Source organism: Argopecten irradians, chromosome 12 (assembly GCF_041381155.1).
Source record: "Argopecten irradians isolate NY chromosome 12, Ai_NY, whole genome shotgun sequence".
In the NCBI taxonomy this organism is placed as follows: Eukaryota; Metazoa; Mollusca; class Bivalvia; order Pectinida; family Pectinidae; genus Argopecten; species Argopecten irradians.
The window spans coordinates 23,047,557-23,064,339 of NC_091145.1; the positions used below are offsets into that span (position 1 = coordinate 23,047,557).

At 37.2% G+C, this 16,783-nt stretch overlaps 1 protein-coding gene across 1 annotated transcript; it reads right to left on the reverse strand.

Annotated features, from left to right (window-relative positions):
• Window positions 1-1,293: 1,293 nt before the first annotated feature.
• Window positions 1,294-10,333, reverse strand: LOC138336309 (uncharacterized). Its single transcript, XM_069285746.1, has 6 exons — window positions 8,784-10,333; window positions 7,677-7,774; window positions 6,863-7,104; window positions 3,970-4,128; window positions 2,690-2,771; window positions 1,294-2,286 (listed from the first exon to the last, which is right to left on the reverse strand). Exons 1-6 carry the CDS (start codon window positions 9,566-9,568, stop codon window positions 2,015-2,017), a joined length of 1,638 nt encoding a protein of 545 aa, XP_069141847.1. The 5' UTR covers window positions 9,569-10,333; the 3' UTR covers window positions 1,294-2,014.
• Window positions 10,334-16,783: the final 6,450 nt, after the last annotated feature.

Sequence of the window (16,783 nt, forward strand, 5' to 3'; positions counted from 1 at the left end):
AGGGAAAATATTTGAATTGACGTCAGGATTTTTCTAACACAGTGTCTCCTATGATGTTTTTTTCTAGTGCATCATATTTGTTATTGCCATTTCCTCGACAAGGTGAACATCTAGAGATCTTTTTTTGAATCTTTAAAAATTTATCATGACATTATGTATTTCAGATTTGGGATTCTTGAGTTATCTTTCCTTTACTGGCATTGAGTTAGTACCCAAATGCATTCTGGTTCTTCAGAGTTATTTCCCTTGATTTGGCTCCAGCAGACAACACAACACAATACTGTTTTTTTTAATATTTAATAATCAATAAATAATGGTTTTACAACAATAATTTCAGCCTTATCTTCATCCTACTGTAGTTTTTATTCCAGTGAAGCAATTAAAACATATAATGATTTTCCAGAGACACACGGAGATACAAAATATACATGTTGTATTCTGTGTACGGCTATGCAATAGAGATAAACATATGCCATTTTATTCGATGTGACACAAGATCGTTCACATGTTTATCAGGACAGGGACAGTAAAGTTCTATCGTAATCCAGATAACTTTTAAATATAGATAAACAATAAGAGAGTAAGATAAGTAGGGATACCTTGACCAGTACAACGTGGTTACTATTCAGCTACTTATACACAGAAGTAGCCATACAATACGTTGTACATGTTTCTAATATGAATTTTATATTCCCTATCTATATCCATGCGGGTCATAGAAGTAATGCTACCAAATGTATTGTGAATCTTGCGATTTTATTGGTTAAAATGAAGGCCACGTGATAGCAAAACTATTGTCATATTAGGTTAGTAGAATCTGGTATTGAAACATGTGACCTAATATGAAAAAAATTTCGGTTTAAAATATCAACCAGATCAAGCTCGGATATACGATTGATAAAGACAATTATCGCTTGTTCAACTATTTTCCGTATTACTGAACATTGTATGTGTTTGTTAATTCACTTACAAACTGTGTAACTAATACTATCTGAATGGCATACTGTACCACATATAAAAATGTATATTTGACAAATTGACTTTCTGTCCTGCGCCAAAATACAGCTTATATTTTAAGACACTGACCATGCATTTTTTTCTTATTCTGCATCATTACAAAAATGCTTATGATCTTTATATTTAGCAATGTTATATTTATTAACATATTCGAACTACAATGCTCAACAAACATGCCCGACTTTCAAACAACGGATCGACCAATAGGTGGACGATGGAAACGGCGCACGTGCCAAAATAGAGCTATTTCCAGACAGTGCGACATACAGCAAAAAATTATCTGGTAAGTGTATTCCGCCAAATAATGCCAATGCTGGTTGCAGCGTAAATACATGGTTTGATGTATACATATAGTATTAGGCTTAATACTTGGTTCATAGTACTATGAACCCTGTTTCTACATTAGAGTAACATATCTGTTGTTTACGTTTATAATACTAGAATAACATACTATCTAAATTACTGATAAATTGCATGTGTATAAATATGGATATTATTATTTCAATTTAGACAATTTCTCATATAATATATAGTGTATATAGTATATAGTTGTATATTAAGGTTAGATATACATTGTAGATATATAACGTTAGGATAACAAATGTCCTTTCGTGCAGGTTAGTGTTATAATTATGTATGCGACTTTCTGTGGTTCGTTTGACTGAATAAGGAAGTGAGAAATAAATAATATGAACTGAAAGTGAATCTTATACATGTACAGTATATAGTATGTCAACGTGTTTATTTGAAGTCAGATATGTATGTGTTTCAAAATAACTTATAAAAAAACTGAGAAAAACATGTAAAATCGCCTACAAAACAAAATAGATCCGAATCTTATAAATAGAGGTAGACAGAATACGTATAAAAGGGAATGAGTATGGTAACATTGCTGTCTTCGTCACTAGATTATATATAGACTGCCCTGATTATTGAGGTATATACGGGGATGTATATTGCATTGTTAAGTGACGTCATTACGATGGCTGCCGTCGAGTCACGTGGAGTCATTGTGTCCTTTATCATCAGCGTCATTGAGATGCTTTCCCAGACTGTGAAATGAATCGTTGTCACTCAACTGTCCACAATCTTCGTCGTCAATGAACTTCAGATCCTCCAATAAACTTTTGTTCTGTCGGGACACCTTCTCTACGTTTGAGAGTGTGACACGTGATGCAACAGCGCCCTCTAGGAGTTCCACAGACATGAGAACCGGATGTAGAGACAGCTGTTCCTGCAACTCTCGTAAGAAAGATTCGGCACACAATCCTGAAAGAAAGATATTTGATTATATTACATGTGCGTGTGGTTTATATAAAATAAAAGTCAACTTGAAATGAAATTAGTTAAACATACAATTGTAAAAGTTAAAAAGCAAATAAAAGCGATACCTTATTTCCTCACACAATGTGTTGAATATCTTATCATCAGTCATAGTTAATGAATTCTGGCCATAGATGTTTTGTTGTTTCTTCTTTATTACTAAGTGATTAAACAACATGATTTTTCAAACAAACAAATCTACATGAATACTCTAGAAGTTTTAGATTTCACCGAATACATGGGAGGCCGTTCTTGCATGACCATGGCTGTAAATATGACGTTAATTAATCAAACAAACAAACAATAATCGGTATTGTATCACATATACCCTCTATAGGGTTCTACGTACCCGGTGACACGTCATCCTCCAGAGCCACGGCAGCAGCTATAGCCCCCATCATGATGTCGCCTAGCAACTGGCGGTGCACGTGCTGGCAACGAAACAAGAAAAAGTCGGATACAGCACGTATACAGTACATGAATCTATTTATAGAATTTGCTGCAGTTAATATGGTTCACTGAAAACGTATTAAAACTGGATTTTTATCTTTACTCCCATATTTATGCTCATTCAAGAAAAAATGATTGGCAAACATTTAAGCAGAATTTTGATAGATATAATATGCTAGTTGAACGTGCCCGTTTCACAATCACATTAAAAACTCCATTAAGGTGGTAGTCTCACATCCCCCAAAATTTTCCTGTCGTTCAATATTTTTCATATTTGATTTATGAAGTAAATATGTTGTTATGCATCTTCTGTCAAAGTTTCGAAGAAATTGAACCATCTATTTTTTCTAAATAAATATTCAAATTTGCCATTTTTGAGTAGATTCTGCACATGAAAAAAACAGCATTAGTCTGTACTAAATCCGCCCAGTAAATGAAATTAATTAACAAAATGTTCCACGATATATATATTGTTTAATTGACGTGATATATATCAGTCCTTTTTTAAAAAAAATGCTTTACTTCTCGTCATAATTAATTTCTAGTGATCATTTTTGGAGGAAATTAGGTAAAAAAGACGCAAGTAAATCACCTAAAACATTCTCACCAAAATGAAAATAAATCAAAATTGTGAAGTTCAATTTTTATAGAAAATTAACAGACTAAAAAGTGACAAAGTTGCTTTTAATCAGTCAATTTTCAAGAAAATGGAACCACAATTTGTCAAGATAGAGCATTTTTAGAACCAAAAAACCTTCATTTTTCATTGAAAAAGATGGGATTCACAATAGAGTTATCTCCCCTATAATATATACTTTTTATACATTCACTACAGAATTTTCTGTTACAATATAGCCTAGATGTCAATAGTTTTAGTTTTAAAATAATTAACAATGTTTAATCAATATATATTTACCATAAAATTGCAATTTAAGACTGATAGGATTATTTGTGTTGTTATTTTTAAAAATAATAAAATAATTTATTCATAAATTCAAACTTCAGAAAAGGGGTTTTTAATCAAATCGCGGTCATTCATATGCTTGAAGAGCTTGGGGCACTGTCATAGCTCAAGCGTCTGTATGAAAAAATCATGATCTGTCTCCCTTACCATGAGACTACATTCTTAATTTGTAATTAAATTATTGTAACCTATCACTGATTCATCGAAGTGTTTACCTGTTCCCTTGCCCTCTTCAATAGTGTGATGACCGAGATCAGCTGGTCCTCCATCGACAACAATCGTCCACACTCGATCTCCACAGCCTCTAACTGGAACTGTGACGTCATCATGTGCTTTCGGCATGTCATGAGGTCCGCACGCAACCTCTCGATTTCCTATCGATATTTCAAAAGAAGCGTGTCCATGAAGAAGACAGCAAATGAAGTCAAAGTTAATCAAAGGAATGAAATTGAATGTTCATTTATCCCATAAATATGTATATATACGATAAACAAGTTATTTAAGTTTGTTTTATGCGATAATCTTAAGCAACACCTACATAGCATGTAGGATGTTAGAAATGTGTTTGCTACCCCATGGTATGTTATCGTAAAAGGCGACTAAATCTGTGATCTCAATTCTAGTGGCTACTTATATTTTAGACTAAACTACATAGTGTATATTATATTTCTGTTTCAAACATCATAAATAAGGTTTTTTTCTCGGGAAGACTTTTCTGTCACTCCTAACCAGTTATTTTCAAAATATGTTAAATAGTCTACATATATTGTTTACAAGAGCCACGAGATAAAGGTTACGTATTTAGTCGCCTTTTATGATTGAATGCAACAGGAGAGCAGCACAAATCCTTCTAATATCATACTTTCAAAGTAAGTGTTGCTTAAAATTATCTCATAAAACAAACTTAAAGATGCTCCATCGCCGACAGAGCATAAACGATGCTAACTATTTGAATAATAATAATTGATGTTACTTTACTCAATTAAAGTGGATGCACAATCAGTACTTCATTCCATATAGGACATAGTGCCATGCGTTTTTTCGGGACGCAGTTAATTATTTTTAATATATTTTTCTTGAAGTAAAATAAGAAGCTCGAACTTTTTCAGTCGTGTCAATGATGTTAAGTAAGTAACCTTTGTAACTGAAGAAAAAAAATACGAATTCGTCTGCTCGTGTTTTTGATCGAGAAAACATATCATTTGTCAGCAGTGTAGCTCAACCACTTGTTTTAAACATGGAAAACACAGAAGATACCTAAATTAGTTGACAAACGATACATTCATTGAATATGACCTAATTTATCCCCGTCATCCAGTTCCGCTGCCCCTATTGCATGATCATAAAAGGCGACTAAATTAAGGATCTTATCTTTTCTCTTCTTCCTAACTGAATTTATTATTCCTAATGCCTCCCTTGGCCCCGCCTCACTTTTGGCCTTGAGTTGAGCTTTCGTCCATGTGAGGAAGGCTCTGGGTTCTGTCCCCTGGCCGGGACACATCAAAGTCTATAAAAGTGGTAGTGTCTGCTCCTGATTGAGGCTCAGCATACAGGAAGTGGGACGACTGGTTCGCCCGTTGTCAGTATAATGTGACCGGGTGAGGTGTGTTGCCTGGTGTCTTCGGCGGCATGCATCAGTGATATAGCACTATAAAATGGGCAACAATTCCACTATACAAGAAGACACAACACGAACATACCACAGTCCCCAAAACACGCACCTCGCACTTCATACACGCTACACAAAGCATGCATTACATGACCCTGGCTGTTAATAGGGCATTAAAATAATCAAACAAACAAACAAACATCCAGCTCATGTCACCCTACGATTATGACAAAATCCAATAAATGCTCTTAACATAATTCTTAACCTATGAAATGGTTGAAAAATTTAGGTAGCCACGAGATTAAGACCGAAAATTTAGTCGCCTTTTACGATAGCATGCAGTGGGACAGCAGACAAATCCTGCTTTCAGTGTATGTATTGCAGATATCATCTCTTTGTTTGTTTGTTTGTTTGACTAATTAACGTCCTATTAACAGCTATGGTCATGTCAGGACGGCCTCCCATGCATGCGGTGTGTTGCGTGAATGTTGTGCGAGGTGCGTGTTTTGAGAGACTGCGGTATATTCATGTTGTGTCTTCTTGTATAGTGGAACTTTTGCCCTTTTATAGTGCTATATCACTGAAGCATGCCGCCGAAAACACCAAGCAACACACCCCACCCGGTCACATTATACTGACAACGGGCGAACCAGTCGTTCCACTCCCTGTATGCTGAGCGTTAAGCAGGAGCAGAAAACTACCACTTTTATAGACTTTGGTGTGTCTCGGCCAGGGGACAGAACCCAGAGCCTTCCTCACAGGGGCGAACGCTCGACCCAAGGCCAAAAGTGAGACGGTGCCAAGGGAGGCATTAGGAAAGATTAAAGTCAGTTAGGAAGAAGAGAAAAGATAAGATCCTAAATTTAGTCGCCTTTTACGATCATGCAATAGGGGCAGCAGGTACAATTCTAAAAACTTGTTTGAAACATGGAAACACTAGCAGAAGCTTAGTGATCAGATGATGCCAGTCATTCAATATGACATAATTTATGCACGTTACCCAGAAAATGTGGCTCTAGGATTTAATTATCATAAGTAGGTCATGTCAAGATCAACAAACAGTTCTAAACATAAATCTCAAGCTATCAAACCGTTGAAAAATTTTCAGCAAAAGTATTACTTATAAGCTTTTAATGCTAAAATAAAACAAATGCTTAACTAGGTCACTGTGACCAGATTTGCAGGCAAAAACTGCAAAAAATATTAGTTCCATTATGATGTTTAATCAATCTATACAATGAAAATATTAATTTTCATCCTTTGAGCTCCCAATTACCAAAAGCCCAGAGCAAGTAGCATACAGCTGACCCTAAGTCATCTTCATGCAAATTATTTTGTATAGCACCGAGTGTCCGTAGAATGGCCCTAGGTGATAACCTTCCTTTACTATTATCTACCTTGAATTATTGTGTAACCTCGAATTTGTGCGTTTTTTTTTTAGTTTTACTTATTCTAGTTTTGCACTTTCATTAACTATTCTAATAAATAGAGTATTCTACCTTAGATTGCTCGGAGTTTATCTCTGATAGTGAGTTAACATCAGCCTGGAGTCTGCCTATAAACTGTTTATCCGCTGACTGGTCGGCGCTGGGTGTTACGGAGCGTGGTGTACTCGGAGGGACGGGAGGGCGCTCAGGCCCGGATGCAGCTGCCACTGATAGTCCCGGAAGTGGCGAAGTCCCATTAATTGCATCATCAAGTTGACGGCTTATATCCGCGCAGATGGAACCTTCTCCGTCACCTGCGGAAACGTTTACAATTATTTTCTTTGTGTACTGATAATTATATAACCAGAGGAAATGTTACATTTATTGCGACATTTATTAAGAACACAATGACACAAGCCCAATGAAATCCTCATTAAAATGTACGAGTTGTCAGTAAGATACGTAACACATGGTTTTTTCCAGAAGGATGTGTTTTCTCTATAGATAAGTATCTAGAAAAGTCTAGAGTATATGTACATTTATTTTTATTTCGCGATAAAAAAGGACATAAATTTTACAGACGTCAACGATACGTTATTGGGAAATGAACAAAAATAACTTGGTCTGACAACTTTCCAGACGTAAATTACCGACCAGGAAAATACACAATGTATACATATAATGTACCTACATTATAGATTCAGAGTGTTTACTTATCTCGAGAAAAATAAATTAATGGTATCAAATTGTTTAGCATAACAAACGTGGTCGAATATATTAATAATAGTAAGAAGTTTTAGTATACAAAAATATTACAAGTATTAACTTTCTTCGTGGCTGCTGTGAAAGCGATATCGATAATTAAGATCCAGTTGTTGGTACCTACCCTCGTATCCAGGACCCAGGGATACATTCTCGGACTCGGACAAGGTGTTAAACCCAGACGATACACTGGACACTTCGGACTTGTCTCCCTTCCCGTTCCTAAACAGAAAAAGGTGTATGTTATAGGTTCTTTAAAAAATCAATTATTATGTGCTAAAAATCGATGTGATATACATGTGTAACAAAACATGGTTATAAAGTCTATTATCATGGACTTGTCTTTATTGATACTTCTATTTTATTTATTAAGTAATATTTAGAACGGGGAGACGCATCGTCGCATTCGTCGGTATTCCAGGGGCTACTATCACTGTCTTAATATCTACCCCTGGGCTATGTCACAGTAAAACTGAAGGCATTTCATGAGAGAGACTGATCAATCACAAGCCTGACAATGTCATCTGATATATACTAAACAACGTCAACATTCAGAACCATACAATCAATTGCAGTATACCATTAATTGATTATAATGATGCACATCAAAGGACCAAGCTACATGTTTCAACTGTTGTCGCACAGAAAGCCTTCAGTTTGGATATGACAGTCCATGCTGTGAACATGACGAAAGGAATCGCGCTTCACCTAATTTCATCAAGACAACAACGTGTTGGAATATGATATCTTGATGACGAAGATGTAACTATTTTTATGGGTGCATGCCAAGCTTACTTGAAAGTATAGTGTAAATAACGTGAGTGTCTATGTTATATGAAATAAATGAGTTCAATAATATGATATACAAAGAGCCTATAGAAACTAATTTAATGAAATATATATAACGTAGGCACAAGTATGATATTCTATTCATCACATAACTAGTACAGTATCATATTAATTGAAACACTGACAAACATTCAGTTTAGTTTTATATACATAGGCAAGATTCGGCTATATGTCGGTAGTGTTACTTTAGCAACAATAAAATTCCTTCGTTCGTGGTTACAAAATATGTCATTTGTTAACTAGCTAAATAACTGTATTTACTCTTGGCATACCAACAAATTATTAGCTCGTTTAACAAATTTCGTGTTACATGCATCACATTAAAGGGTACTGAATGTCTTCTAAGACGTCCTTATCAGAATAAACAAGTTGACGTACGTACCTTAGTATTATCTCGTCATCACTGTAGTTGCCCGAGAGCTTGCCGAGTTTCTCCAGGTCTTTCACCTTGGCCAGACACCGTTTGAGGTTGGCCTTGATCCGTTCGTAAACCTGAAGCATATCGTCCAGTCGGCCCTCTAGTCCGGCGTTAGTCTCCTGTAGGGCACATACCTCTTGGTCCGACTCGAACAGATCATCCTGGAGTTTGGTATTCAACGCCAGAAGGTCGCGGACCTCCTTTTCACGAACATCCTGAACATGACGAAGCTCTTTCGCCATCATCTGGAGCGAGCGACTCTCGTCCCGGTCCTGTTCGTAATACATATCCCATGGACATGAAATTCTCTTGAGATTCGAACCCTTTGCCAGTTCTCCGCGTTCTTCGTTATATACATCTTGGAGTGCAGCACGTCTTGCGATGTGCATGGATTCGCGCGTGAGGTGATCGCGATCTTGTCGCTCGCGGTAAAATGATGACACGACATCACTACGACGCGACGACAAACGCCGACTGTCATCAGACGTAGCACTCCGTCGGACGCCTATGTACGCCGCCCGCCTCAAAATTGCGTCCTTGGTCCCAGAATTTTGGTCAGTAGACTTCTCGAATGAAATTCCTTGAATAATACTTTTGATATCATTGGCGAGGTATCGAAGGTCGTGTTGTTTCTCATTCTTGGACACCCAAGACGCTGCTTTTCTCTGGCGTGAAACTTTTACTTGTTTTTTGCCAGCAGAGACGGGCGTGAGAGCGAGAGTCCGCGGTCGAGGGGGCTTCCTATCCATACTGTACCACAGTGTAAATCACTTGAGTAATTAGTCCACAGCAAAACACAAACAGGTGCCCGCTCTTATCAGGAATAGACCACTCTATAAACACTCCATTACATCGAAATCGAAATAAAGATATCCATATCCGAGCACCTCGCACTCCCTAGGACGACACATAAGTTTAACTGGACATTTTAACAGACGGAACCTCTCCGTCAAATCCGAGTCCGGACAGTTCGGCCAGTGTTGTACAACTGAGAGCTGTAAACAGGGGATATTTCCGTTCAGGGGTTTAGGAGATAAGGCCGGAGCGTGTTGAGGATGATATTACACAAGTATCCCCAGCAGCAGTAACCGTGTTTACGGCGATCTATCCTCACTGTTTACTTAACACACTCTACGGGGAACTCCACCAAAACCTCTCATATTTATACTTCGGATTTAATCAAACACAAACTATCAAATCTTAAAACTTCTCTGACTAGAGTGTGTGCCCCCCGGGGAGGGGGAGATAAGGGAGGGGGCTCTCGGCGGCGCAGGAGATACATGTTATGAGTCATTGACAAATATATATATAGGTGTTGTACATGTATATATAGTGCCTTTTCTCACGAACAAATATCTTGCTGCTATTTTTATCAGAATCGTTTTTAATATTCCAAGGATTACTAACGGATGTGCGCTGATTTGGTCGGCATTAAAATAAAGCCATTTCGTTTTATTCCGGAGATGTATATATCCCGATAAAAATAGATGGACGATAGTCATTATGTTTATAATTTGTATGTAACACCTACCTATCGAATGTCAGAATAGGGCTGCCCTTCTTAAACGAGAAACACCCATTTCCATATCGACGTGCGTATGTCTGTTCAAGTCTTAGTTTTGATACACAGAAACACATACGAGTACCTGTACACACCCCTAACCTACAATTACTTTCTATGTTACATATTGATATGGCAACGCGATGATAATGACGGAAACATGATTATATTTAATTAGCCCATTGATAAGTCTCTTTCAATTGTGCAAATGTGCGGTTTAAATAGGACCTGTATAATAAATGAATAATATTATGTTTCAAAATATATGATTCAAAAACATCACTTCGGTTGATATATCAAAAAAGTTCCCTAAAACATTAGGATTATCTAGAGTAGAAGTAAACTATACTGGACCTTTGTACACAATTTAAAACCGAAATAATGGTTTAGACTTCAGAAAATGTAAACTAAACCCTGCTCGAATAATTAATGTGAAGTGGAACTTTGCAGCATGTGTGAAATGTCTTTGATTCTGCGTGTCTACCATCGAGGTCGTATTTATCATCCAGAACTCGGTTACAATTTTAATAACACAGACATGTGGTAATAAAATCGTTATCTGTAAAATCACTTCCGTTCTAATACATTTAAAATTGTATTCGAAGCCATAGCCACAGGAATGAAAACAACAGTATAGACTGCTGGTACCTCAGACTATCTTACAGTTATATGATTCTATATATCCCAATAACTTAAATACTACCATTACTGAATCTACAGCTTGGTTTACGTCAGTGATTTTAGAGAAGTAGTGTTTACGATATTGGGTCGGTTCCTCTGTCAGATGTCTATACGATAAGACTTACCTCCACCCTACTGTGAACCAATGTACGGCTTGCCAATTCGACATATCATCTTTTTTGAAGATTTGAAATGATCACAGTGTGAAAGAAGATGTTTTGAATGCATGCTACATCTGTGCTATAAATAGAATTATCTGTGAGAAACGTCCGCTGTATCACAGGTGTATATGATATGTCAGAATTGCAGGGTTATCATCATTAATGTAGCATTCGGCACATCTTCGTGTGTCAACTGGTAACATACAAACCGCTCATTTATTAAAATCATTCCGAACCTGGAATCACAAATATAAATGTCTATAAAAACACCAACATGAAGTCGGAGGGTTTTCGTGGTAATCAGCAATCTTACATGAGAAGGTCCAGTCTAAAAACTACACAGATAAGACCCGTAACATATAAATCAGAATTTTATTTTTTATTTTACTGATGCAAGATTTAGTGATATTTACACAAAAAAGGCTTTCCCATAAACCATAAGTAAAGACATGCACATGGACGTTTGTAAACATGACTCCAGTTACGCATGGTTTATAGTTTGTACTGCACACTGGTGCTTCTAGATCTATAAAATGTATTAAATTTAGGCAGCATATATTCTACACAGACAATTCATTCCCATGCACTGAATTTAACAAAAGTATATGGTTTATGGACAAAACAGCAACGGGTTAAAGACTACCAATATGAAAAGACTATAGTGACTTTTACTAAAGTTTACGTTTGTTTAGTTAGTTTAACGTCCTATCACCAGTCACGTGATGTCATTTAGGAACGTGTCCGGTTAATCTGGTGGTTTAAAGTAATCGACTGTTTTCACATGAAATTGCTTGAAAATATAAACACGGAGCCGCAAAGCGTGCCATGATCCCCCGCACCCCGCAGTTGGTAAAAAAACTAAATACACCGAAGTCAAAGTGACAATTTTTGAAGTATAACTTTATATGTATGTAATTTTGTATTTTTGACAGAGTTTCCATGGTAACAGAAAAAATATCCAAAAATTGAAAGTCTGCAACAAGGACACTTGTCTGATATATTCAGAAAATTCCCCGGGCCTGTGTTGAACAATTTTGGAGTTATAGTGCGGAAACAAAAGGACACAGTTATTTGGTTATTTTACTAAGTTTCCATGGTAATGGAAATGTTTTAAAAATGGCAGGTCCGCAATAGCACAGGGCAGAACTAGGGAACGTATCTGATCATGTATACAGAAAGGAGCTGCGTTGAACGGTTTTGGAGTTATAGCCCGGAAAAGAATCTCGGACGGACGGACGGAGCCCAAAACAATATACCCTGCAAATGCGTTTAGCCAAGGTCATGCAAGGACGACCTCCCACGTATGCGGTGTGCACTGTGTATATAATCATGTTGTCTTTCTGACGGTATAGTGATATATCACGCGTATAATCATGTTGTCTTTCTGACAGTATAGTGATATATCACTGAAACATGCCGCCTCTGACACCTTGTTTGTTATATTAATTAACGTCCTATTAACAGCCAAGGTCATGTAAGGACGGCCTCCCATGTACGTGGAGTATTGCGTATATTAAGTGCGGTATGTGTGTTTGAAAGGTTGCGGTATACTCGTGTGCGAGGTGTGTGTTTTGGGAGACTGATATACATTCGTGTTGTGTCTTCTTGTATAGCGGAACTGTTGCCCTTTTTATTGTGCAGTGCTATATCACTGAAACATGCCGCAACACACCCCACCCGGTCACATAATACTGACAACGGGCGAACCAGTCGTCCTACTCCCTGTATGCTGAGCGCTAATCAGGAGCAGAAACTACCACTTTTATTTGTTGGTGTGTCTCGGCTAGGGGACAGAATCCAGAGCCTACCTCACAGGAGCGAGCGCTCCACACAAGGTCAAAAGTGAGGCAGTGTCAAAGGAGACGTAAGGAGGGATTAAAGTCAGTTAGGAAGAAGAGAAAAGATAAGATTCTAAATTAAGTCGCCTTTTACGATCATGCAATAGGTGCAGTAGGTACACTACTAACGCTCTACCTGCAGGGCAAAGAAAAGCGCTTTGTAGGCTCACTTTTTTTCAAGTATATTTTGGAGGGCTGAAGTTGGTTGAGAGTTTCTAGTTCCGTTTAATAAACGGAATAAACGGAAACAACATAACTAAGAACCAGACACGAGTTCCGTTTAACACAAATACTGGCCAACGAGCTGAGTTCCGTTTATTAGGATTGAAGGAAATCTGTGTTATAGATTAATTCTGTGCTGTATTATTCAAGGAAGCTTAAATTTTGATTCCTTTATATAATATGTAATTAAACATTCAATTAGAGGTAGGAATCCTAATAAACGGAACTCCACTCGTTTGCCAGTATTTGTGTTAAACGGAACTCGGGTCTGGTTCCTAGTTCCGTTTAATTTAAACGGAGCTAGGAACTAGGAACTCGCAACCAACTCCAGCCCTCCTCATTGAGAAGACATCCTACCACGTTTGAATTTTGTTAGAAAAACGATAACAAAAAAGTTGTACTTGCTGTACAGCTGTAGCAGAAATCTTCGAAATCCTAATTCAAAGGTCAGAACCCTTCCCAAATACAGCTTTTTAGGTCACCTGACCATAGGCCATGGTGACCTATTGTGATAGTGTTTTGTCCGTCATCGTGCGACGTCCGTTAAAATTTTCTTGTGAACGCCATAATAAGTTTTTATTTGTTTTCATAATAAATCCAACTCTCTGATTTGCAATTTTTTTCTTCATATACGTTAAAGGAAAAAATCTGAGAATGGCTCGAAAATACGACGTAATCATGACGTCACAATACAGACGTCGAAGTTGCGTATTTAGAAAAAAATAATCCATTGGAATATCAAAAGAATCGTACGTTTAAACGTACTTTATGTTATCAAGTAGTCTGAAAAATTAATTATAAGCATTGATATAACTATTTTTTTAACTTCATAGGTGTATGAAATAAATTGTGTTATAAATCAAAACTGGTATATTTTTAAAGAGGACTACTCGAAAATAAATTCTACTAACATCCATAGATCAAACACCTCATTAGGAAATTATGGCTTTAATCTCTTGTGTATATGGTTAAAGGTTCTCATAATATTCAATATTTCATCAACTAGGTATCTTGGAGTGACAATAGCTCAAAAACGAGCACACTGACATATGTTTTTTTCTTCCATTTTCTTTTATGCCATGAACTCTTATTTCCAAAAATCTATATGAGAAAAAAGTTTAATACAAGGAAATTTTGACTTCTCAGAGGAATTCATCCTTAAATAACTTGAGTTAATATGCTCTGAGCTTAATGAAACTTTATATGTAGACTTACATTAGAAATATCTCGGACGACTTTGAAAATCGACTTGATTCGACTGTAAATTACTCCTAAAACACGCACCTCGCACAACATACACGCAACACACCGCATACATGGGAGGCCGTCCTTACATGACCATAGCTGTTAATAGGACGTTAATTAATCAAACAAACAAACAAACAAACAAACCCTTTGCACTAAAAATTATTTTGGATTTTGAACACGATAACTTGTGTAAATATCCACCGAGCTAACTGAAACGTTGACATAAACTAAAATTGGAAAGACCTCGGACGAGTTTGAAAATCAGCTTGATTAAACGATAATTTACGGAGTTATTGCCCTTTGAACTTATAATTAATACTGGACTTTGTGAACGGGATAACTTGAGTAAATATAAACTGAGCTTAATGAAACTTTGTATGTAGACTAACATTGAAAAGATCTCAGACAAGTTGAAAAATCAGCGTGATGCGAATCTAACATACGGAGTTATTGCCCTTTGCACAAATTATTATTATTGGATATTGTGAACATGATAACTTGAGTTAAAATTTGAAAAATATCAAACAATTTCGAAAAAAAAAATCGATTGTAACTAGCAGAGGTATTGCCCATTGCATTAATTATAATACCTTGGTAACAAATTAACTTCAGTAAATATGAACAGAGCTTAGTAAAACTTTGACGTTGACTAGCATTGGGAATATCTAGGATTAGTTCGAAAATGAACTTGTTCGATGGTAATTTACGGAGTTATTGCCCTTTGCACGAATGATTATTATTGGACATTGTGAACGCGATTACTTGAGTAAATATAAACTGAGCTAAATGATTCTTTTTATGTAGACTAAAATTGGAAAGATCTCGGACGAGTTCAAAAATCAGTATGATCCTACTATAACTTAATTACGGAATTATTGTCCTTTGCAATAATTATTATTGAACCATTTTACATGATAATGTGAGTTAATATGAACCAAGCTAATGAAACTTTGTATGGAAACCTATTAGATCTATGTTCCTATTTCATGAACAAAAGACATCAGTTGTCTAATCTGTATCAAATATCAGGTGACCGTTAAGACCCATGGGCCTCTTTAATTTCATCAAGAGGCCCAGAGGGCCTGTATCGCTCACTTGGTTTATAATGCAAAGTTATATTCTGAATACATGTTCATTGTTATTTTTCTAAAGGAATTTAAATATTTACCTTGAATTCCCCTATTCCCACTCTTTCTGCTCCAGGGGGTCCGAGCCAAAATTGATACAAATTCTGTTCCTTCTATTGGGCCCCGCCCCTCCTGCCGCCAGAGGTCACGGCCAAAATTCATACAAATCCTGTTCCCCTTCACCCAAGGATGTTTCTTGCCAAATTTGGCTACAATCCATCCAGAACTCTATGACAGGTAGCGATTCAAAGATATATTGACGGATGGAAGGACGACGGACGCCGCGACTTGACATAAGCTCATCGGCCCAGTTGAGCTAACAAGAGGCCCAATGGCCTTAACGGTCATCTGACTACCTTGGAATGATAAAAGGAAATTAATTAGGTATAGTGTCATGGTAGCAATCTTGGATTTGGGAACAACCAGGGATGTAACAACACTTTGTCGGGACCATCTCAGGATAGTTTCATGCAAGTTTCAGCCAAATCGCACCAGTAGAACTTGAGAAGAATTCAAAATGTGTTTTCAAGATGGAGGCTGTGGTGGCCATCTTGGATTTCAGATCTACCCGAGTTGCGTGTTTTGGAAGACTGCGGTATACTCATGTTGTGTCTTCTTGCAGAGTGGAACTTTTGCCCTTTTTATAGTGCTATATCACTGAAGCATGCCGCCGAAGACACCAAGCAACACACCTCACCCGGTCACATTATACTGACAACGGGCTAAGCAGGAGCAGAAACTACCACTTTTATAGACTTTGGTGTGTCTCGGCCAGGGGACAGAACCCAGAGCCTTCCTCACAGGGGCGAACGCTCAACTCAAGGCCAAAAGTGAGGCGGTGCCAAGGGAGGCATTAGGAAAGATTAAAGTCAGTTAGGAAGAAGAGAAAAAATAAGATCATAAATTTAGTCGCCTTTTACGATCATGCATTAGGGGCAGTAGGTACAATTCTAACGCCCTATCTGCAGGGCTTAATTCCGATCGACTTGAAAAATAACAACACTTTGTCGGGACCATGTCAGGATAATTTCATGCAAGTTTCAGCCAAATCGCACTGGTAGAACTTGAGAAGAAGTTCAAAATGTGTTTTCAAGATGGCGGCTGTGGCGGTCATCTGGGATTTCGG